General features: G+C 40.2%; 1 protein-coding gene across 1 annotated transcript in view; it reads right to left on the bottom strand.

Moving 5' to 3' along the window:
• LOC149990152 (A-kinase anchor protein 4-like) overlaps positions 1 to 23,525 on the bottom strand; it is a 42,314-nt gene that overhangs the window by 3,840 nt on the left and 14,949 nt on the right. The window contains exons 2-4 of the mRNA XM_090265657.1: positions 4,358 to 4,453; positions 3,015 to 3,065; positions 2,387 to 2,488 (exon numbers count right to left, since the gene is read on the bottom strand). Coding sequence (XP_090121783.1) covers positions 2,387 to 2,488; positions 3,015 to 3,065; positions 4,358 to 4,453 — 249 coding nt within the window. The remainder of the gene's footprint in view (positions 1 to 2,386; positions 2,489 to 3,014; positions 3,066 to 4,357; positions 4,454 to 23,525) is intronic.

The following is a 23,525-nucleotide window of genomic DNA, read 5'->3' as shown; positions in this document are numbered from 1 at the left end:
GCCCAAACTAAGTAGAATGGGCAAAAGGGTTTTGGACAGGTGAGATGCGCCTGGCACACCTTCCTCCAAAGAAGCCCGTTTCTTTTCCCTAATGTGGAACATTGAAAAATTAATCCCTGCCTTTTGTCATCTAGTGGTTATGGATTGAAGATGTCTTTAAACCCTTTTGCCAAATCTGTTGCCCCCAGAATACAACAAGGATGCCAGCCTGTTAAACCAAGCACGCCGTTGTCTGGGGACAGCCAACTGACCTGGAGTCTGCACGATCCTTCCCCATGTGGGAAGGCAACCCTCCCCTCCACACCCCCACTCTTATTAGGGATGTCTGGACCAAGGGTAGGTAGGACGAACGACAACCATGTCCAGCTTGAAGCAGCTAGAGGAGCTTGAGACCTTCGCCCATTGTCCTTTATAAGATTATAAAGGGTCTTAATGTCTGCGAGGGAGGGATTGTTATTTCCTATTGTTAAAATAACTAATTAATCTTTTATTTATTTAAAAAAAAAAGAATAAAAAAAGAATAAATTCACATGTTAACATATATAGTAATTAATAGATAATAGATAATACATCAATAAATGTTTATGTTCAATGTGGATCGGTGCTAATATAATGACTGTGTATGTCAATAAATTGGGTATCAGTTTATGTTATATTTATATGCTACGTGAATGATTGAGAATGTGTGTCAGTGTTGCACACACCCTGGGTATTTGAGTACTTGTGTGAATACGTGAGTGGGGATGTCATTGTATTTGTGTCAAGGTATGTATCAGTGCATTCAAATGTTGTTAGTGTCACTTTGCTTAAGTTTGTATGTGTGCGTATCAACATGAGGTATATTTACAGAGTGGGGCGAAAAGTAGGTTTGCAGTTGTATGTATGGAAAATAATAAGTAATAATTCAAGAATAAACCGTTTCACATACTCATAACTGTAAACCTACTTTTGCCCCACCCTGTGTAAGAGTGCATGCCTATCACCTGAACTTGTACAGTCACTGTGTTTTGATCGAGGCTCATGTGTGTATGTTTATGTGTAGTGTGCATGTTTATGCATAGTGTGCATGGATGCATATATAGATGTTGATGTGTCACATATGGGTATGTCAATGCAGCTGACTCTATACCTTTGTGTAGGTGAGTCATTGTTTATGAATATACACACACATGTGTTGTTTCAATGCTTGTGTGTGTTCATCAGTGTCATATGTAGACACGTAGCCAGGGATGTGTGTGTCACTGCTCGTATAAATTATTTTGTATATATTGCTGTGTGTCAGTGTAAATTATGTGCATATGCTCATGTCTAGATATGTGTATATGTATTATACATGTCTTCCACTCCTTGCTAAGTACCATCGTCCTCTTTACCCCTTCCATTGCTTCATCTCCTTACTTTCTACTGAATCCCTAGAAGTTTGAGGTCATGATAAGTTCAACATTTTGAAAATGGGTTTAGGTTACAATCAAGGACACCTGCATTATGTGTAGGAAATATGTGCTGCACTTTTAAGAATAAACATTAGGTATAATTTATCCCTTTCTTAAGACTTCAAAATGGAGTCCTCCTTCCAACTAAACCCAAAACTCTTTGAAGAATATTTTTAAACTTTTTTTCTTCCTTAGGAGCCACTCTCATCACTCCAAATGTGTCTGAGGCCAGAAATGTTGTTCCTGGTTATAAGATAAGCATAGAGATGCAGAACAAAAAAAAAAATTGACTCCTTTGAGATAAAACCAAATATCCTATTTCAATATCAACTACTCCAGGTTTGTAGGACTGTGAAGGTGACTTGTCATGGGCCAGGAGCCCAACAGATATAATTTAGGTAGTTACAGAAAAACAAAAGGACTTGCATGTGACAGTGGTATCCAAATCGAATTGCTTCTAACTTTACGCTACCTAACAGTCTGTAATCTCTTAGGCAACAGGTTTGGGGAACAAGCCACTACAGTTCTTGGTCATTGTGGATTCTCTCTGTTCCATATATGTTTGTTCTTTTTTTATTTTTATTATTATTTTTTTTTTGGACACTGGGCAATGTGGAGCACACAAGCCCATTAGAAGACAACAGAAAGCACTGAAAAAGATCATGCTTTCATTCCACATCTTTGTTAGGATAAGGGTAGCAAGATTCTGTTTGGAGTAGGGACCTGCAATCAGGGAAGGGCATTCTGAACCTCTGTGATTAGTGCCATTGTTAGATACCTGGACATTAAACTTACCTGACTTTGAACTTAGGCCTGTGAACTCTGGAATATCATAGTAGCCAAATGTAGGGCCTTGTTTGGAAATATTTCTCTTACCTTTTGTGAACCAGAGTCTTCGGTGTCAGCACTGGACTCTGGGAATTAGAAAGGGTGGACTCGGAAGCTAAGCATACCTTAGACTGGTTTTGCCTCTCAGTAGCCTTGATTATAATAATTTCTTTCTCTTTCAGATGGTGTTGCGTTAGGTCACCTCCGGAACAGGAACCACCAGCATCCTATGGGATGAAGTGGTGAGATTCTTATGAATAACTGCTTTTTGAGACTTCTCCAAGCTGCCCTCTCCAAAACATGAATGTCATATCTCTTATCTTTTCCTTTCAATGGAGAAGGATAAGTAGGCTTGTGATGCTAGCTAATGTTTGAAGAATGAGATATTGTTCTCCTCACAAATTACTACCCCTCCAGAGGCATTCACAAATCCATAAATCTTAGGAATCATATTTCATGAATCGTCAAACTTTTGGACAGTTTTCTCACTGCTCTGACATGCTACCTTCCATGCTGTAATTCTTTCAGGCCTACCAGCAAATTAAGTTCCTTCTAGAATGAGATTTGGCATCAAGAGTGACAGTATATTCTCAACCGGGGGTTTGGGGTTTTCAAAAATGATGGCTGCCCACCTGAATCTCCTCCATCCTTCCACCCTCTGGCACAGACTTTCCCTTTTATTATGCTGCCACTGATAACTCTTTCAGCAGTTTCTCACTCATTCCAACTCTGAGGGGAGCAGAGAATACTCACCTTGGAACCTTTATCTTCCACTTTCAGGGTGGACACATCGACAAAGCATATCTGCACCAAATTAGGACAGCGTATTGAGGAAAATTCTAGAGAAAAGACTGCGGTTTCTCTTTGAGACGATAAAGCACCTACCGCATAGGGGTTCTTGTGAGGATTGATTGAGAGTGAATACAAAGCTTTCAGCAGAGTACCTGTACATAGTAAGTACTCAATAAATGCTATTAGGCAGAGAGAATCTTATCATTATTGTATTTCCTAGATAAGAATACCTACCTGTCAGAGATGCCCAAATTACAATACCTACATTTACTGAAAAAAGTAAGAAGAAAGGTGCCTTGCCCAACTGACGCAAACTCAAAGCTGAAACTTACATTAGAACTCAATTCAGGAAACTAAAGAGCAACACAAACAAACGAACTAAATAGGCAAAGACTAGAATAGTAGTCAGTAGGGGGGAGGGGGGAGTGGGAGAAGGGGGATAAGTAAGGGAAGGGTCTAGTCAAGGAATGTATATGAATGACTCATGGACATTGACAACGAGGAGGGATATAACTGTGGGAGAAGGGATGGGCTGGGAGGGAGGAGCAAAGGGGGGAAATGGGACAACTGTAATTGAATAACCAAAAAATAAAATTATAAATAAATAAATAAATAAACATTAAAAAAAAAAAAAGAAACCAATTCCCTGGCTTTCAGTTAGAGCACTTTCAACTACCGTAGCGTTCCCCAAAAGTGGTGTTTTTGCTACTGATGTTATAGAAAACTTTAAGTGATACATGGATAAACATTTCTGTGTTTAATATATGTACTTTTTTGTTGTTTAGTAGGAAAAATACATACTAAAACATAAAACCTGTGACATTATGGATAATATTGCTTAGGTTGATGGTAATTTTTAAATGTCAGTCAATTAAAAAAGCATTAAATACATAACAGTACGAATGGCATTTGAACGTGATAAAAAATGTGAAGTATTACACATTTTGCCCTCCTGTGGGAGTCCCACTTGAGTGCAACTTACTTGTAGCTAGCTGATATTATTATGATTCCATTAGGCTGCTAAAACTAGGCAACCACCACTCCTCCCTCCCCTGAGGCTCCCCCCACCCCCCTCCCCAGCTACTCTTCATTCTCCCCCTCCCTTCACGTGTCCCTCTGTGATGTATAAGCATACTGAGCCCCGCCCCCGCCCCCACCCCCACCCCCCAGCCCACAAACTTTACTGAACTTGATATCTTAGAGAAACGACACTCACCCTCCATTAGTCTATTCTGGGTTCCAGGATATCTGTATCCATAAAGCAATCCTTTCCACCCCTTAGTAGGAGTAATTTAGTATCTTACCACTTTCCGTTCCTGTTCTTGCTGTCCTTTTGGGCTATGGAGCTTGACCTTGCACACACCCCTGGCGCTGTGTAACCACTCAATATTATCAGGCCTCTGGAAAGACAAAAGAAAAGGAATCTGAAAGGCTTATATATGGTTTTTAGAAACTGGCTCAGTTTGGATAAGAAGGCCCTGGAACTCAGCTATGTAGTTCATATTGGGTTAGGCTAGAAACTGGTGGGGTGAGTAGTGGGAAAGGGATTCTCTGAAATTATCAGGATCATTTTAGCATACTTCGTTGGGAAGCAAATTTAAAAGGAAGTTTAGAGAACGTGGAGATTAACTTTAGAGACTTATTTCTACTAAACTCCACTAAATCTCACCTGCCTCTACTTCCTTTGCCATTCTTAAGCACCTTCAAGGAATCAAGCATACCTCATCCCCCTTAATTGAATTTTAGTTAACCCCAGTTCAACCAGAGCCTTTCTCATGATATAAGGAGTGAAATGGGATAAACAGCTGTAACACTTACCACATAGAGCCATTGGAGAAGACTAAGGCCAACACTAGTAGAGTGAAAAAATAACCTTTTTAATTAAAACAACATATGAGATCCCACAATAGAACAAGGTTCTGAACACTGAGAAAACTCGGTCTAATAGCTATAAAAACCAGGCCCCGATCCCATAGAACCATATTTAATTTTATTTTTGAAAGAATAATCATCTCTGCCAACTTCTCTTACCACTCCCCACCACCTCCCACCCCAGCCTGGAATTAAAAGTAAAAAGAAAGTGGAAAAAGCCCTAAATAATGTTTGTTATGTAAGACCTTAGACCCATGTACAGGAAGACACAGTTATGGGTTCAGTAGAATTGTTTTGGTACCTCGTACTTGGATTTGACTTTGTTTTTTAACTAACAAGAGAAACTTTTTGCCAAATGGTAGAGGGCTATTGAATTCCTCTCCTCCAACTTCCTTCAAAATTTAGACCCCTTTAACCTCTAGCTCCCTTCTCCTCTTCCCCTCTTTTTCCCCCTCCCTCCCTCCCTTTACCTTCTTCCATTTTTCTCTCCCTCTCTCCCTCCTATACTCAGCTATCCTTTCACCGGATAGTATTACATGCCTACCCTTTATGACCCCCCCAACCCTCCAAGATCTTTGAGGGTCTCCCAAACATTTAGGAAAAGGCTTCCCATACCCTCAAAAGAGGGGGTTTCTTTTTTCCCAGAACTAGAGATCACTAGCCTAGAAACAAAGAGAGGGAGGCAAAGAGGTCTCTCGTGTCCAGATTCTAAAGAACTGTAAAAAACAACAACAACAACAACAACAACAACAACAAAATATATAAACTCATTACCTTGATAATGAAGTTCTTTTGGCTGAAAATGTGCCACCAAGAAAGGAGATGTGTCCCTTTAGATGGATCTGGGCAGTGTCAAGTTCTCGGGTACCCGCAGCTGGCTGCTGCCCTTGTCAGCAGTTGGACAAGACTGAAGGGCCAAAGCCTTTCCTGCTGCTTATGACCCTGGGACATGACACCAGAGTTTGTTGGGTCACAATGCCTGAAACCATAGCAACTGCAGCAAAAGTGTAGCAGGCTGGCAAACTCAACATCTCTTCATATGAAAACCACCTCAAACTGCCTTCTGTATGACAACCTTCTGTTCTCTCTAGAAGGGTACACATAATCCTTTCATGTTTTGTCCAGTTCACACCTTGAAACCTCCTTTCTCTTTCTTCTTCTTGCTGGACTTCCAGAACAATCTAATCATACTCGTTACCAGTAGAGTCTATTTTTCACAGAGCAGTGTTGATTTTCACATCTTAGCTTAATTTTCTTTGGTTTCCCCCCTGAAGGTTCAGAGTTAGAGACAGAGTTAATCAAAGTCCTTTCTGGGTATCCTGAATGAAGGTATGAAAATAGAAAGTTGGAGACTTCCTTAGCAGCTTCTGTGGTTTTATCTCGCCATTAAGACACTTTTAGTCAAAAAGAAGTTCAGAAGACTTGTGCAATATTGGAGTAGGTTATTTCATAAGAACTTGAAATAATTCTTTTCTCGTGCATTTGGATGCTATGATAATCCTTCCAGTCTGACATAAGATGTTCGTTCTTTCCTCAACTCCCCATACTCTCCTAAAGCCTTGACCACCAGCTAGCACTAGGACTTCTACTTCATGACATTGCTGTTTCTTTCTATAGCTGACAATAACAGCACAAAGTTGGGTGTCCTTAGGATCCTGGGTGCCTAACTGGTCCAACAAGCTCTAACCTTCATCATGAAACATTATTAGCCCAGAATAAAAGCCAATAGTCTTGGGACAGGGTCAGCCTTTCAGAGGCTCCTCAAGCCCCTCTTTATTATTCTCCACTATCGCCAGTGCTGGGTTTCTTGGTACGGTATTCTTTAGAAGGTCATCCATTACACTTTGGGGTGCCTTTAGCTTATCCCCAGTGTGGAACCACTCGCCCACAACCAAATGACTTGCAGGGCGCTCAAGTATTATTTTGTTCTCTCCTTTTATTTTTTCCACATGTCTCCACTTTAACCTCCTACATGAGAAGAACTGCATCTGAAGTTTTAAAAGATCGGTTGAGATGACTCTCCTAAACGCTAGGGTTTCATAGTCTTGGTCTGACTTCATTTGTTACTTTCCCTGTTACCTCTAGGATTTCATGTCTTAAACTTGTTGTCCAGTTCTGATCTTTTTAGTTCATGACATCGAAGAGAAACAGAGCTGGACATCTGTTAAAGGTGGCAAGGTAGATTTTATTCAGGCTACTGCAGTAGAGGAGAGACTTTAGATAACTAGAGCTCAACTCCAGTGCAACAAAAGGCAGGAGCCCTTTAAATGCTGGGGTGTGCTAAAGGAAAAGTATTGAGGGACATTTTGGGGGCCAACGGAGTTTGATCACCATGATCAGGGCCTCTGCGTTTGCTAACTGGCACTTATCAAAGTTGAACTCCTATCCTTCCATAGAGATTGGGAAACAGAGGCTCTGTCTTTCTTGATGATTACATTTCGAAGGGATGGCTCCCAGGTCCTGGAAACAGATATTTCTGGGTTGTAGAAGATATGTCTCAGAGGGACAGAGAAAGGATCTACAATTACAAGTTCTGTAAATGCTCTATGAAAAGGGAGGGGAGGCAGGGGCCCATGGTCAGGTTTTGGCTGAAACAGACAGGGAATCCTTTTGGCAATGTTGAGCTTTCTCAGGCCGGTATATTAAGGAGGCTGGGATCATCATTCTAAGGACATGCCTTGAGCTCATAAAAACCGAAAGTTGGAGTTTTTATAAGCCAAAGGTGAGGCCTAATTGAGAAGAAGGTTCAGATAAGCCTGACTATATCAAACCATTATGTTATATACCTTAAATACACACAGCTTTTATTAAAATTTAATTTTGGTCAAGAAGGGAGCTTTCGTCAATAGCGATGGGCTAAAATCCACAGTATAGAACTTGTTTTTCCTTTACCAATCTTTTGTCACGGGGAACTTCTGATATTTAAGTTGGAGCTCCTGTGTCTGGCTCATGTCTATGGAATAAGAAGCAAAGAAAGGAAATGTTTATTTATTCTCCAAGCACAAGAATGTATATCCCTAAGGTTAAAAAAACAAAACAAACAAACAAACGGACAAACAAACAAACAAAAAACCCTCTGTGTCTCCAAGCCCAGAAGGGAAAATCTGTGATCTGGGCCTGGAAAAATGTCTTATCAAATCCTCCAAACGACAAAGAGAGAACTCTTATTGATGATTAGAGCCCTGTCCCATGGTACCCCAACCTTGTCATCCTGGAGGCTAACAAGAGCAGTTTTTGGATGATAAACCAGTAATGAAAATGCAAGGAGGCTCAGTCATATGGTACTGCCTCTTCTTTCTCTTAAGCTGCTGAGGCTCTCAGAGTGTCCCGTACTGACAGATGGGGAAGAAAGGATGTTCAGAGTCAAAAAAAAAAAAAAAAAAAAGGAACATGCTACATTAGTGTGTGGATATGTGTAAAGTAGTATGCACTTAGGTTATCCTCTAAGAGACAAACATAAATATGTTAAACCCAGAAGCTTTGGTCACCTTTTTTTCCCCCTAAGACCATCATTCATTTTCTAGCCTTGTTTATTCTATCCAAATATCTTCTCCTCCATACAAACTTGTGAATAGCCATACAAATCACACTTTAACTATGCTTTCAGTTTGTATTTGATTTGAAAGAGCTATTAATAAAAATGGAACCTGTGTTTGTAATGTAATTATTATGAATAATGGCAACATGAAGTTGAACTGAACCAAACTATCAGCCTTCATGAAACTGGTCTGCCTGTCAGTGCCACCAAGTATCTTTCAGCCTCAGATTTAGCCTCCCTAATTTAGTTTATGCAATGATACTGTGACCATTAGGTTTAATCAACTTTTCCTATTCTTGGATCACCTACACTGAAACCTTGAAGACAGGTTCTCTCTTTCTCTTCGTATCCGTGGTGATACGGGCTACAGAGTTGGGCTCAAGAAACAAATAACGGTTTTGAAAGTTCAGGCAGGAAACATAATTCAGAAAGCATGGAGTCATGGAATCTGAAATAATAACAAAGATTTTGGTTAGCTATTTGAGTGGGCAGCGTTCTTCATAAAGCAAAAACTCACACTTCAGGCATGCCTCAGAATCACCCGGAGAGCGTACTGAAACAGATAGTTGGGCCCCCTCCCAGCGTTTCTAACTCTGCAGGTCTGAACATTTGCCCGGTGCTGTGTTTTGCATGCATTATCTCATTTATTTCTCACGCAGCTGTATGATATGGGTACTATTTTAATCCAGGTTTTATTAACGGCAAAATGGAGCCCAGAGAGGTCATTTGATTGGTGGTTCAGCCACTTCCGGTATGAGCCACTTCCAGTACGAGCCGCTTCCATTATCTTGGGGACGGGGGTTTACGTGTGTGTGCTCAGAGATTAGCACGCGTTTACTCTCTTCTAGGGTCCGAAGATGCAGAAGAGGAATCCCCATAGCAAAAAAAGCAAGGGTAAAAGGTACCTAGTCTGAATTTTTGGCCCTCTCTGGTGGTTTCAAGCCTGGTTGAAAAGTGTTGATCGGTTATCTCGCCCTGCCGGTGAGCATGCTAGGGTCGGCGCACCACCTGTTGGCCGTTAGTGTGAGGCGGTTGGTCTGAAACCGTCGGTCGTGAGGCCGCTGGTCTGACGTGGTAATTCCGAGGCGGTTAGTCCCTTATCCCTCTGCCCCTCATCTGTTTGTTTTGTTATGTTCTGTTTTGTTTCGTCTTTTTTCCGTTACTGACTGGTGGGGAGCGGCTCTCCCGTGTGTAGCTTTAGCTTTCAATCCATGTATGGCTTGTTAATGGTGCTTTAAAAAAATGTTTATGTCAGAGCTGGAGAAGTGGCTGAGGAAACTAGGCTGTTAGTCGGGATTCTTTTTCGTTTTTTATCAGACCAACAAACTTTTCTGACAGAAAAGTATTTAAATGTAATATTAGTTGCTGACAGTTTTTCTCCTTCCCTCCAGAGAGTGTCTTTATTTGTCAATAAATGTTTCAAACAAAGGCCTCGGAGGAAAGAAAGGGGATCTGGAAGCATAAACCTCTTCAGGTTCCCTCATAGTGCTTATAGGCATCGATCCGCCCACACACCCTTCAGGATCGCCCCTGGTTTTAGGGACATTTAAATAGGATGAAGACTGCCCTAGTCTTCAGCTTTGTCAGGTAGTTGCCCCGCAGGGATGTCAGACTTAACCTTTCTGTGCCTGTTGCTCTCAAAGCTAGATGGTAATGAGTTCGTGTGGCCACTAGGAGTTCGCAGCTGCTTGGGAAACGTGTTTCCACACGGTACAAGATCACTCCATACAAAAACCCATTTTGCCAAGGCATTCCTCAAATTAAAAGGGAACTCGGCGAATCCCCCCTCTAGAATAACTTGCATCCGAAAACCTGCCGTTTTATGTATGTTACATTTATAACCTAATATTTCATAATTATTTATAATAGAGATGACACACTTATAACATTAATGTACTATTTCCTTAGTAGTCCCATCAAAAAGATGTGTTAGGTTCAAGGAAGAACTTCGCCTAACTCTCTGTATAGACTCTTAAGAATTGCTCATGTACTTAGACACTCAGTAATCATTCTTGGTGATGTTGGGCTGAATATGACAACAGTGACTGTACTGGCAATAATGGTGTGCCGAACAACATGTCCTCTGAAATCCTTAGCAGTTGTATTTTAGCCTTGCTTTGGCACGTATCATGTTCTTTCGTGTGTTGGTAGTTATTTCATTATGAGCGTTACCTTTCCAAATACAGAATGAGTGTGTTTTACTCATTGTCATTTCTCCTGCCAGGGGTACTATTAGGTTCATATATATTAGTAAGTGCTTAAGGCTATTTATATAATTCAAAATCAGTGTGTGCATCGAAAACTGATATGTTTGTTATATGTCTGTTATATCGCAATTTTTTTTTTAAAAGAAAGAAAATTACTGATAACAGTTGTTCAAGAATTGCTGTGCCCAGAACCATATAGAACTGCTTGGCCGTGACCAAGAACATTGGACTATTTTGGTACAAATTGCCTGGCTTATTGAACCAACTTCCTCACTGGTTCCATGGAGTCTTTCCTGTCACTCTTCAACAGACTTTTTAAAGAACCAATATATTTTATTACTCACTGTAATTGTATAACAGCTTCATTGACACCTAATTCAAATACCATCCATATAAAGTGTACAATTCAGTGACTTTCAGTGTACTCACAGAGTTGTGCAGTCATCACCAAAATAGATTCTAGAACATCTTCATCACCAAAAAAAGAGACCTCATGCCCTTTAGCTATCGTAACTCCCCCAACTCTATACCTCTCCAGCTGTTGGCGGCCAGTAATCTGCTTTGTGGATGTATAGATTGACTTATTCTGGACATTTAATATAAATGGAACCATATAATAGGTAGTCTGTTGTGACTGCTTTCACTTAGTATAGCTTTTTGCAATGAAGAGTTGTGACAACTTGTGTGGAAATGCTGTTTATGAGGACAGCTCATTAGAGACAGTGCCAAGGGCTTTCATTAGGGGCTGGTCCTCCAGGCACCCTCTGCCTAGCACATACCAAAATCCCAGAGTCCCAGGGGGAAAGCTGTTGTTCACCATAAATCATATTGTTTGCACAAACAGTTAAGGTACAATAAGCTACTCTCATCAGTTGGGATAGTGGGAGCCCTTCCCTCCGACCAAATCCAAGTTCCTAGATCCCAGCCAAGGGCCAACCTTGCAAGCAGGATTTTCAAAAACGATAGCATTGTCAGGCCCACTATGTTAACTCTTCTCTGCACAGATTTTGATACAGATTGTATTGATTCTGTAGATCAATTTGAGGGCTGCCATCTTAACAATATTAAGTATCCTACTTGATGAACATGGGATGTCTTTACATTTGTTTAGGTCTTTAATTTCTCTCGATATTTTGTGGGTCTCGGTGTACAAGTCTTGTAGTTCTTTGATTACATTTATTTTCTAAGTCTTTTATTATTTTTGATGTCATCGTAAGTAGAATTGTCTTAATTTTATTTTCACATTGTTTCTTGCAAATGAATACAATTGAAATAGAAATACAATTCAATAGAAATACAACTGAGTTTTGTATGATCTTATGTCCTGTACCCTTGAGCTGGTTTATTAGCTCTCATAGCTTTCTTTTTGTGCTCATGGATTCCTTGGCCTATTAACGTGGATTGATTTTTTTGAACCAGCCTCGCATCGCTAGAATAAACCTCACTAGGTCATGGCATATAATATACTTCTTATATTTGGCTACGTTCTGTTTGCAACAGCTTGCTAAAGATTTTGAGTCTATTTTCATGAGGGATATCGGTCTGTAGTTTTCTTTTCTCATACTGTCTTTGTATGGTTTGGTATCATGGTAAAAGTGTTCTCATATAAGTAGTTGTAAGGTATTTCCTCCTCTTCTGTGTCTTAGAGAGATGGTATAGAATTGATGTTAGTTATTCTTTAAACATTTAGTTTCATTCTCCAGTGAAATATTTTGGGCCAAAAGACTTTTTTTCATTACAAATGTAATCCCTTTAAAACAATGGAACTATTCAAATTATGTATTAAATACTGAGTATATCCTGGTCGTTTGTGATTTCCAAGGGATTTTTCCATTTCAATTAAGTTGTCAAGTTTATATCTATCATAGGGTCTGTAATGATATCCTTTGTTTCATTTCTGCTATTGCTAATTTGTATTTAATTGTCAGTCTTGCTAGAGGTTTGTCAATTTTATTGATCTTTGCAAAGAACCAGCGTTCTGTTTTATTAATTTTCTCTATTGATTTTTCTATTTTCTATTTCATCAATTTTTGCTTTTATCTTGAATATTCCCTACTTTATCTTTGCTTTGGATTTATTTTGCTCTTCTTTTTCTAGTCTTGATTTGGAGCTTAGATTGACTTTTAGACGTTTCCTCTTTTCTAATATAGACAGTGGGCTATAAATTTCTCTTGCAGCAGTGCTCTGTGTCCTACAAACTTTGATGTATTGTATTTTCATACTCATTCAGTTCAATGTGTTTTTATTTGCCTTAATATTTCCCCTTTGATCAATGTGGTGCATTGTTTAGTTTCAAAGTATTTGGGGATATTCCTGTTACTTTTGTTATCGATTCCTTTGTGGTCAGAGGTAACACTCAATGATAATTTCGCTTGTTTTATGTTTGCTGGTTTGTTTTATTTATTTATTTTTCCTTTTATTTATTTATTTTTTGGTTTTTCAATTACAGTTGTCCCATTTTCCCCCATTGCTCCCCCCACCCAGCCCATCCCTTCTCCCACAATCATATCCCTCCCCATTGTCCATGTCCATGAGTCGTTTATACACATTCCTTGACTAGTCCCTTCCCATACTTATCCCCCTTCTCTCCCTCCCCCCTCCCCACTACTGACTGCTATTCTAGTCTTTGTCCTATTCAGTTCGTTTGTGTTGCTCTTTAGTTTCCTGTATTAGGTGATATCATACGGTATTTTGCTATCTTTGCCTGGCTTATTTCACTAAGCATAATTCTCTCTAGTTCCATCCATGTTGTCGCAAATGGCAGGCGTTCCTTCTTTCTTTCTGCTACATAGTATTCCATTGTGTAAATGTACCACAGTGTTTTGATCCACTCATCTACAGATGGGCACTTAGGCTGTTTCCAGCACTTAGCTATTGTAAACAGGGCTGCTATGAACATAGGGGTGCATAGGTTTTTTTGAATTAGGGTTTTAGGATTTTTCGGGTATAATCCTAGCAGTGGAATCGCTGTTTCAAAAGGCAGTTCCATTTTTAGTTTTCTGAGGTAATTCCATACTGTTTTGCATAGTGGCTGCACCAGTCTGCATTCCCGCCAACAGTGCAGTAGGTTTCCGTTTCTCCACATCCTGGCCAGTATTTGTTGTTTGTTGATTTGTTGATGATGACCATTCTGACAGGTGTAAAGTGGTGTCTCATTGTGGTTTTTATTTGCATCTCCCTGATGGCCAATGATGTTGAGCATTTTTTCATGTGGCTATGGACCTTCTGTATGTCCTCTTCGGAGAAGTGTTTGTTCAGGTCCTTCGCCCGTTATTTAATTGGGTTGTTTATTTTCTTGATGTTGAGTCATATAAGCTCCTTATATATTTTGGAGATCAGTCCCCTGTCTGCGATATCATTGGCAGATATGTTTTCCCATATGGTTGGTTTCCTTTTCATCGTGCTGATGTTTTCTTTTGCTGAGCAGAAACTCTTTAGTTTGATGTAGTCGCATTTGTTTATTTTTTCCTTTATTTCTCTTGCCTTAGGAGATGTATCCGTGAAGATATTGTTACGTGGGATATCTGAAATTTTCCTGCCTACGTTTTCCTCTAGGACTTTTGTGGTGTCACGTCTTACATTTAAGTCTTTAATCCATCTTGAGTTTATTCTCGTGTGTGGTGTAAGTTGGTGGTCTAGTTTCATTTTTTTGCACGTCCCTGTCCAGTTTTCCCAGCACCATTAGTTAGAGAGGCTCTTCTCACTCCATTTTATGTCCCTTCCTCCTTTATCAAAGATTAGTTGACCATAGAGGCCTGGGTTGCTTTCTGGACTCTCTATTGTGTTCCACTGATCTATGTGTCTGTTCTTATGCCAGTACCAGACTGTTTTGATCACAGTGGCTTTGTAGTATTGTTTGATGTCTGGTATCGTGATTCCTCCTGCTGTGTTCTTCTGTCTCAAGATTGCTTTTGCTATTCGGGGTCTTTTTGGTTCCATATGAATTTTTGGAGTATTTGTTCTAGGTCAGTGAAATATGTCAATGGCATTTTAATAGGGATTGCATTGAAACTGTAAATTGCTTTGGGTAGTAGGGCCACTTTGATGATGTTGATTCTTCCCATCCAAGAACATGGTATTTGCTTCCATTTTTTTTTGTATCTTCCTTCATTGTGGCGTGATTTTCAGTGTATGGGTCTTTTTATCTCTTTGGTTAAGTTTATTCCTAGGTATTTTGTTTTTCTTGCTGCTATAGTAAATGGTATTTTCTCTTTTGCCTCTGTCTCCGATAGTTTATTGTTGGTGTACAGAAATGCCTTAGATTTCTGTATACTTATTTTGTACCCTGCTATTTTGCCAAATTCACTTATTATATCGAGTAGTCTTTTAGTGGAGTTTATAGGGTTTTCTAGGTATGCTATCATGTCATCTGCAAATAGTGATAATTTTACGTCTTCTTTCCCAATTTGGATGCCTTCTATTTCTTTGTCTTGTCTGATTGCTGTGGCTAGGACTTCCAACACTATGTTGAATAGGAGTGGAGAGAGTGGACAGCCTTGTCGAGTTCCTGATTTCAGGGGGAACGCTTTCAGTTTTTGTCCATTGAGTATGATGTTGGCTTCGGGCTACTCCTATATAGCCTTAATTATGTTAACGTATGCTCCCTCTATTCCCATTTTGCTGAGTGTTTTCATCATCAATGGGTGTTGTACTTTATCAAATGCTTTCTCTGCATCTATAGATAGGATCATGTGATTTTTGTCTTTCATTTTGTTTAGGTGATGTGTTATATTTATTGCTTTGAGAATATTAAACTATCCTTGCATCCCCGGGATGAATCCCACTTGATCATGGTGTATGATCTTTTTGATGTATTGCTGGATCCTGTTTGCCAAAATCGTATTGAGGATTTTAGCATCTATGTTCATCAGTGATATTGGCCTGTAGTTCTTTTTCTTCGTTGTGTCTTGACCTGGTTTAGAATTAGGGTAGAAAGAGTTTGGGATTTTTTCCCTCTTCTTGGATTTTTTGGAATAGTTTGGTTAGGGTAGGAGTTAGTTCTTCCCTCAATGTTTTGTAAAATTTGCCTGTGAAGCCATCCGGCCAGGGCTTTTGTGTGCAGGGAGCTTTTGGATCACTGTTTCAATTTCCTCCTTTGTTATTGGTCTGTCGAGACTTTCTACTTCTTCTTGGTTCAGTTTTGGAAGGTTATACGTTTCTAGAAATTTGTTCATTTCTTCTAGGTTGTCGAATTTCTTGCCATACAGTTGTCTGTAGTAATTTCTTACAATTGTTTGTATTTCTGAGGTATCAGTCGTGATTTCTCCTCTTTCCTTTCTGATTTTGTTTATTTGTGTCTTCTCTCTTTTTTTCTTGATGAACCTGGCTAGAGGCTTGTCGATTTTGTTTATTTTTTCAAAGAACCAGCTCTTGGTTTTGTTGATTTTTTGGAGTGTTTGTTTAGTCTCTATGTCACTTAATTCTGCTCTGATCTTGAGGATTTCCTTTCTTCTTCTTGCCCTAGGCTTTGTTTGTTGCTGTTGTTCTAGTTCTTGTAGCTTTAGGATTAGTTTTTTATTTTTATTTTTATTTGAGCTTCTTCTGTTCTTTTCAGATATGCCTGTATTGCTATGAACTTCCCTCTTAGGACTGCTTTTGCCGTGTCCCATAGGTTTTGGGCTGTTGTGTGTTCATTGTCATTAGTTTCTAGAAATTTCTTGATTTCCTCTTTGATGTCATTGTTAACCCATTCGTTATTTAATAGCGTGTTACTCATTCTCCATGAGTTTGGGTGTCTTTGAATCTTTTCTCTGAGGTTGATGTTTCGTTTCAAGGCATTGTGGTCTGAAATGATGCTTGATATCATTTCAATTTTCTTGAATTTGTTGAGGCTTGTTTTGTGTCCTATCATATGGTCTATCTTTGAAAACGTCCCATGTGCCTTTGAAAAGAATGTACATTTTGCTTCTTTGGGGTGAAAAGTTCTGTATATATATATATATCAGTTAATTCCGTGTGGTTTAGTGTGTTGTTCAATGCCTGTATATCCTTGGTGTTTCTTTGCTTGGATGATCTGTCTGTTGTTGATAATGGAGTGTTGAAGTCCCCTACTATGAGTGTGTTGTTGTTAATATCCTTCTTGTGGTCTTCTAGTATTTGTTTTATGTATTCGGGTGCTCCTATGTTGGGTGCATATATGTTTATCAGTGTTATATCTTCTTGATGGACTGTTTTTTTAAGTATTATGAAATGTCCTTCTTTGTCTCTTTGTATTGCCCTTGCTTTGAAATCCGTTTTGTCTGATATGAGTACTGCTACCCCAGCTCTTTTTTCAGGTCTGTTTGCTTGGAATACTTTTTTATATCCCTTTACTTTCAGTCTATGTAAATCTTTTGTTTTGAGGTGTGTTTCTTGTAGAAAGCAAATATGTGGGTCCTGTTTTCTTATCCATTCTGTTACCCTATGTCTTTTAATTGGAGCATTTAATCCATTTACATTTAAGGTTATTCTCAACATGTATTTATTCATTTCCCTTTGTACCTCTGTTCCTCTACTCTTTATGTATATATATATATATAATTTTTTTTTCTCTTTCTTTTTCTTAGACTATTCCCTTTAGCAACTCTTGCAATGCTGGTTTGGTGGAGATGTATTCTTTTAGTCTTCCTTTGTCTGAGAAACTCCTTATTTCCCCTTCTATTTTGAGTGAGAGCCTTGCCGGGTCGAATATTCTTGGTTGTAGGCCTTTGTTTTTCATTGCTTGAAATATTTTTGACCATTCCCTTGTGGCTTGTAGTGTTTCTGTTGAGAAATCGGTCGACAGCCTTATTGGAGCTCCCTTGTAAGTTATTTGCTGTTTTTCTCTTGCTGATTTTAGGATTCTCTGTCTTGGAATGTTGCCATTTTAACTATGATGTGCCTTGGAGTGGGTTTTGGGGGGTTCCTCTTTATTGGAACTCTCTGTGCTTTCTGGACTTGCATAACTCTTTCTCTCATCAGGTTGGGAAATTTTTCTGTCACTATTTTTCCTATCAGTTTATCTATTCCTTGTTCTTCTGATTCCTCTTTGATTCCGATTACTCTTATATTGCTCCTCCTTATGCTATCCTGCAACTCCCTTACCTCTTCTTCATACTTTTTAAATCTTTTTTCATTTTGCTGTATCGTCTGAGAATTTTTTCCTACATTGTCCTCTTACTCACTAATACGATCCTCTGCCTCGTTTAGTCTGCTTTTGACTGATTCTACTGTGTTGTTCAGTTCAGAGATTGCATTCTTCATTTCTTCCTGGTTCTTGTTGATAGTTTCTATGTCTTTCTTTATGCTGGTGTAGTTCTCTGCAAGTTCCCTGTAATTTTCTTGCAGCTGTTGGTAACTTCCTTGGAGGTTGTCGTAGTTGTTTTTGAGGTTGTCGAGTATATTTAACTTCTTCACCATCATTGTTTTGAATTCCATGTCTGACATTTGGGCTATGTCTATTCCACCTGCCTTTCTTTCTGGGGATTCCTCTTTCCTTTTTACATTGCGAGGTTGTTTCTGCGTCTTACCATGTTGGATTCTTCTGGGTTTTTTTTTATTTTTTGGGTGATGGTCTGCTTTGACTTCCCTCCTTTGTGGTGTGAGATTCTTTATTGGAGATCTGTGGGTTTCAGTGGTTCAGTCTCTTTGATCTCCTGAGCCTGATGTTCTTGTGGTACCCTTTATGTCATTTGTTTATGCTCTCTGGTTATATTTCAGATGGTTTTTGTTTGGATCTTCCTTCTGGCTAGTTGATTGAGAGTCACTCTAGCCACTTTATCTTGAATCCTTTTGTGGAGGTGTCAGTTCAGCCTTTGTGTGTTGTCTTGTTTTTCTTTATCCACAGCTGGTCTACTGAGATGGGTCAGAGGTTCCTGTTCCTTGCAGCAGAGGGCCCCCGCATGGCGCGTTCCTTAAGGGCCTGTTGGAGCTAGCCAAGGTGTCCTTCCCGGCATGCCTGTGAGCTGGTAAGGCAGCCCGAGAGCTTGCCTCAGGCCTACGGCACTGTGCTCCGGGAGTTGGTCTCTTGCCTGCCAGTGCTGGGCCCCAGACACTCGTGCACAGTGGAAGTGAGCGATTGGTCCTCATTGATGTCAGCGGGATGTTTTTGCGCATGCACGTCCGTGCTAGCCCAAGGCGACCCGGGAGCTAGCCTCAGGTCTGCTGTGCAGTACTCAGAGAGTTGGTCTCTTGCCTCTTAGGGTGGGGCTCAGAACACTTGTGCTCAGTAGAAGTGAGTGTCTGTGAGTCCCTGCTGCCTGCTGTTGTGGCGCTGCAGCCGCCCACTGTTCCCGCACCCACCTGGACGGGCACGAGCAGAGCCTGAGCAAATGCTTTGCGCTCCTGCCTGGCACTTGGGCCTGGCGCCCACTGGAGCTGGCCAGGCTCGACTGCACACAGTCTTCTGCGTATCCAGTGGGCCCTCTCTGCGCCCGTTGGGGCACTGATCTTATATCTGTTGGGGTGTGTCCGAGGGGCACCTGGGCTCGCGGCCCTGCACACTTGGGCCAGTGAATGAGGACACTTCCCTATGCGCGCCCGCGACCCAAGGGGAGGGTGGGAAGTGAGCCAGTGCACTTCTCCACCTGCGCTCCTCAAGAATGTCCTATCACCCCCAAACTTCCCCCCACTCTCCACAGTTCACAAGAGAAAAATATCAAGGAAAAATGACGATTTCACTTGCTCAGCAGCACTGTCTCCCGTCTTCCAGCGCCAATGCCGCCTGGTCGATTCCCGACTCTGCCAGCAGGCAGAGATCCGCTTTCCTCCTGACTCCTCTCTGGGTAAGCCTGTGGTCGCCAAAAAGCCTTTGTGTCCTTTCAGCCGCAGCTCAGGCAGCCACCCCAATCAGGAATCCCGTTTTGTCCCTTTTTCTTCCACTATCCTCACGCAACAGGTTGTTCCCAGATGGCTTTTCTCTAATCCAGCAGTGCCAAGGCTCGACTCCTGCCAGTGTCCAGCTGCTCACCAAGATGTTCTGTCTGCAATTAGTCCAAACTACAGACGGGTCTCGGGAGCCTGAGGGCGCAGCCTCCCCTCACTTCTCCGCCATCTTCCCTCTCTTCCTTATTAATTTCTTGTATTGTTTCTATACACTCTCTTTTCAAATCTTTTTCTAGCCTTTGGCCTTTAAGTCTTTCTGCTTACTTTGGATTCAGTTTGCTGTTTTTAGTTTCTTAACGTAGAAGGTAGAGTTAACTACTTAAGGTTTTTCTTCTCTTTTATTCTAGGTGTTTACAGTGTAATTTCCCTTGTGCTGCTTTAGCAGCATCCATAAGTTTTGGCATGTTGTGTTCTCATTTTCCTTCTCCTTAAAGTATTTTTTTAATTTTTCCTTGTGATTTCTTTGCAATAGTGAGTTGTTTAGTGTTGTTTAATTTCCAAATATCTGTGAACATCTCACATTCTCTTCTCTTATTGACTTCTAACAATTCCATTATGGCTGAGAATGTATTTTTTATGATTTAATTTTCTCTAACTTGAAGTTTGTCTTATGGCCTAACATATGGTTTATCCTGGGCAATGTTCCATGTGCACTTGAGAAGAATATATACTCTGCTATTGTTGGGTCATGTGTACCGGTTTTTCTTGAGTCTAGTTAGTTTATAGTGTATTTTGAGTCATATATATATATATATATATATATATATATATATATATATATATATATATATAAATTTGTTGATAATCTTGATCTTGAAGATGGTGTAGTTTAAGGGGTTTTTTTGTTTGTTTGTTTGTTTTTTCAGTCAGTCTAGCTGGTGTAAACATTGTTCTGGCCCTGTATGTGGATTGGGTACTACTTCCTCCAATCTTTTCAAGTGTTTTCCCCATCTCTGGTTTTGGGTAGTGTCTTCACATGAATATAGTGGTCAGTACTTTGCTGACTGCTCAAGGGGGTTCTTCTGCGGGTCTTCAGGGTTTTCTCTTTTTGCAGTTCTCTCCTTGCCAGTTCTTGGTCTTATGAATTCTAGCTGCCTTGTACCCTTCAACTCAAGGGGCCCTCTGGTTCCCACCTGGGTTTCCTCTCCCTGTATTACAACCTTAAAAATCTCGACAGTAAGGTGGCTCACCTGTTTTCTGTCTTTCTTTGTTTTCTTTAGCTTTTTGAAATCGTTGTTCTATTACAGTTGTCCCATTTCCCCCCATCGCACTCCCCTGTCCTTCCCACGCCCCTACAGTCATTCCCTGCCCTGCTGTTCATGTCCATGGGTCATTTATACTAGTTCCTTGACTAGCTGCTTCTAATTGTTGTTTTCTATTTCTCAAGGATCATTGTCCTTCATTTTCTGTCTAGAATCTGTGTGTTTTGTTACTTCAGGCTAGAAGATAAATTCTGATGTATTTTTTGTATCCTCACCTGAAGATATTTTTTTCATTGCTTTTAGAGAGAGAGGAAGTGAGAGAGAGAAACGTCCACGAGAGAGAAGCATCTACTTGTTACCTCCTGCACATGTGCCCCTACCAGGGATCACATGTGCCTGATGGGGCTGGATCAACAGGTATGTAACTGCAACCCAGGAGCATGCCCTGACTGGAAATCAAACTCGCAACCTTTTGGTTAAGGGAGGACACTCTAACCAATGGAACCACACTGGCCAGGGCTCAGGTCTTTTTATGCATAAAAAATATTAAGTTTAAAAATCACTAGGAGCTTCTAGGTTAGTGGTTTCCAACCTTTCCATTAGCTGATTCTCATCTTATTTCATTCATGTTTTACCCAAGGAAACCATTTTTGATATATGTTGTACTCTAAGCAAAGTACAATAATTAAATCATAGTTAAGGTTTGCCTTGCTTATTTCCATTAAATGCATAATACATAATAAGGTATATAACTCCTAATGGGAAGGTGGTAATAGTTATTATTGTTTACCCCTTTTTTTTCTTGTTAAATACTTAATAACGTATATGACTCCCCATGGGAAGGTGGTGAGTACACAGAAGGTAGACCACACAGAAGATAAACGACGTTTCAGTGAATCTGGGCTGCTTTGTCACGGTTGATGGAGGATTGGCTACCTAGGTAGGGTTTGAGAATAGAGTGGGGGCACTAATGAGATGCACGTGTCCTCACTTAACTTGTCAATGTGTTTTGTGACTTTAACTGAAATGACATGTAATGAAAGCGATTTTACCCCAAGATAATTGATATAAATAAGAGTGACTTTCTGCAGCATCTCATCAACATTATAATGAAACGCTGTTGAACAAAATAGCATTCAAGGACCTGCTGTATATTTCTTTAGGCTGTGGGAACAAGAAAATAAAGTTGACCAATAATAATCCGTGAATAGAGAGAAAGGAAGAGCTTCAAGATCACAGAATATAGAGAAGATTGTGGTCCCCTTTACAGTCTCTGGGGCCCTGCTTGTTCCTCTTTTGATGTTTCTGTTCCCCTCGGTGATTTCATGTACGCTCTTTCCATGTTTCCATGAATGCCTGGGAGCTCTTACTTCACCTTTGGGTGGTCTCCTAGGTTTTCTACCTCGCCTCTCCTTCTCCGCAAACTAGAATGGATCTGCTCTCTCGTCCATTTTAGCAAGATAACACTTCCTGCTTTCCTATGACTTACATAGGAATGCATTTAGAAGTCTTATTCATAATAGAATATGAAAGCCTTAATCTGCCTTGGGGGTTATGCCCTTCTCAGTGTAGCAGACACCTGTGTAGAGAAAATTGTTCAATTTCTGGCACTTTGATGACAAAAGATCATACAAGGAGTTAGCATAGAAAGGGAATATTTAGAACAGAACACTTTCCCAACTCCTTAAACCACAGCACACAGGATGCTGCTTTTGTTACCTACAGACAGGTAACCTCAGTCACTGCTGCCCTGTCTCCTGAAGTCCCTACTTAGTAGTAAAGTACTGAGGGCTCCGTGTAGGAAATAAAACTTTTTATGTTTCAGAGAATGAGGGGTTTATATATTTCTCCAACCATGCCCCTTAAGATTAAAGTGTTTTGCAATCATATATGGCTCTAGTGGTCTGGCCACCAATGCCCAGAGAGAAAGGAGAAACCGCACAGGTTTTGAGAAACAAAAACCTCCTCTTGTCTCCTAGTAATTCCCAAAAGCCAGATGTGCTGCCATGATGTCACATTGAATGCTAATGCAGAAGCCAGAGAATCTCATGGAGGAATGAGCTGCTTCTATCTAAAAATGCACTGTATATAAGTATGCTGTGCTTCTGTTTAACAATCACTTCCTTCCCCCACTAGCTGATCTTCTTTCCTGCTAATGTTCTGTGCTTCCTCAGATATAACCAAGTTGGCTACATCTGCTCTTCAGAAGTTTGTGGCTGAGCAATGCATTGACATTAAATATCTGAGGATGTCTTCCTCAAATAGCAAGATCTCTCTGCCCTCCTGACCTTTTTCTATTTTGCTAAACAAACAACAAAAAAGTGAGTTTTGATCATTGCTGAGATTGACTTTTTAATATGTTAAAACCTAGGTTAAGAACTTGATGATGAAATGAATGTACTAGTCTCCCTTTTCTGTTTATTGTAGTGTGAAGTTATTTTCTAAGAAGTGGTCAGTTTTCTCTGAGGTAAGCTTTGCTTTTTTTGGGTAATTGGCCACCTTTGAGAAAAGGATAACATGCAGGCATGTTATCAGAGGTGTCACTCCATTTTGTCTGACATAAGCTCCTCTATTATTTTCTGTCTAATTTCATTTTCCATGAATTGTTTTCCTGCATGGATGAACAATGATTCTAACAGCCTCTCTGAGATTAAATGTGTGGCTTTAAAGGTATGGAGCACAGAGAGAGTGTAAGGTCATAGATCCAATGTAACCAAGTTCAGGTTAGCACCTCTGTCCACAGGCAACCTCTTCTTCTCAACCCCTCACTAAAGAAAAGGGCAGACTGTCTTAGAAGTCAGAGCAGGGCTAG

The sequence above is a fragment of the Furipterus horrens genome, unplaced genomic scaffold (genome assembly GCF_987537825.1).
Source record: "Furipterus horrens unplaced genomic scaffold, mFurHor1.1.pri manual_scaffold_22, whole genome shotgun sequence".
In the NCBI taxonomy this organism is placed as follows: domain Eukaryota; kingdom Metazoa; phylum Chordata; class Mammalia; order Chiroptera; family Furipteridae; genus Furipterus; species Furipterus horrens.
This window is presented reverse-complemented; position numbering and strand designations above follow the sequence as displayed.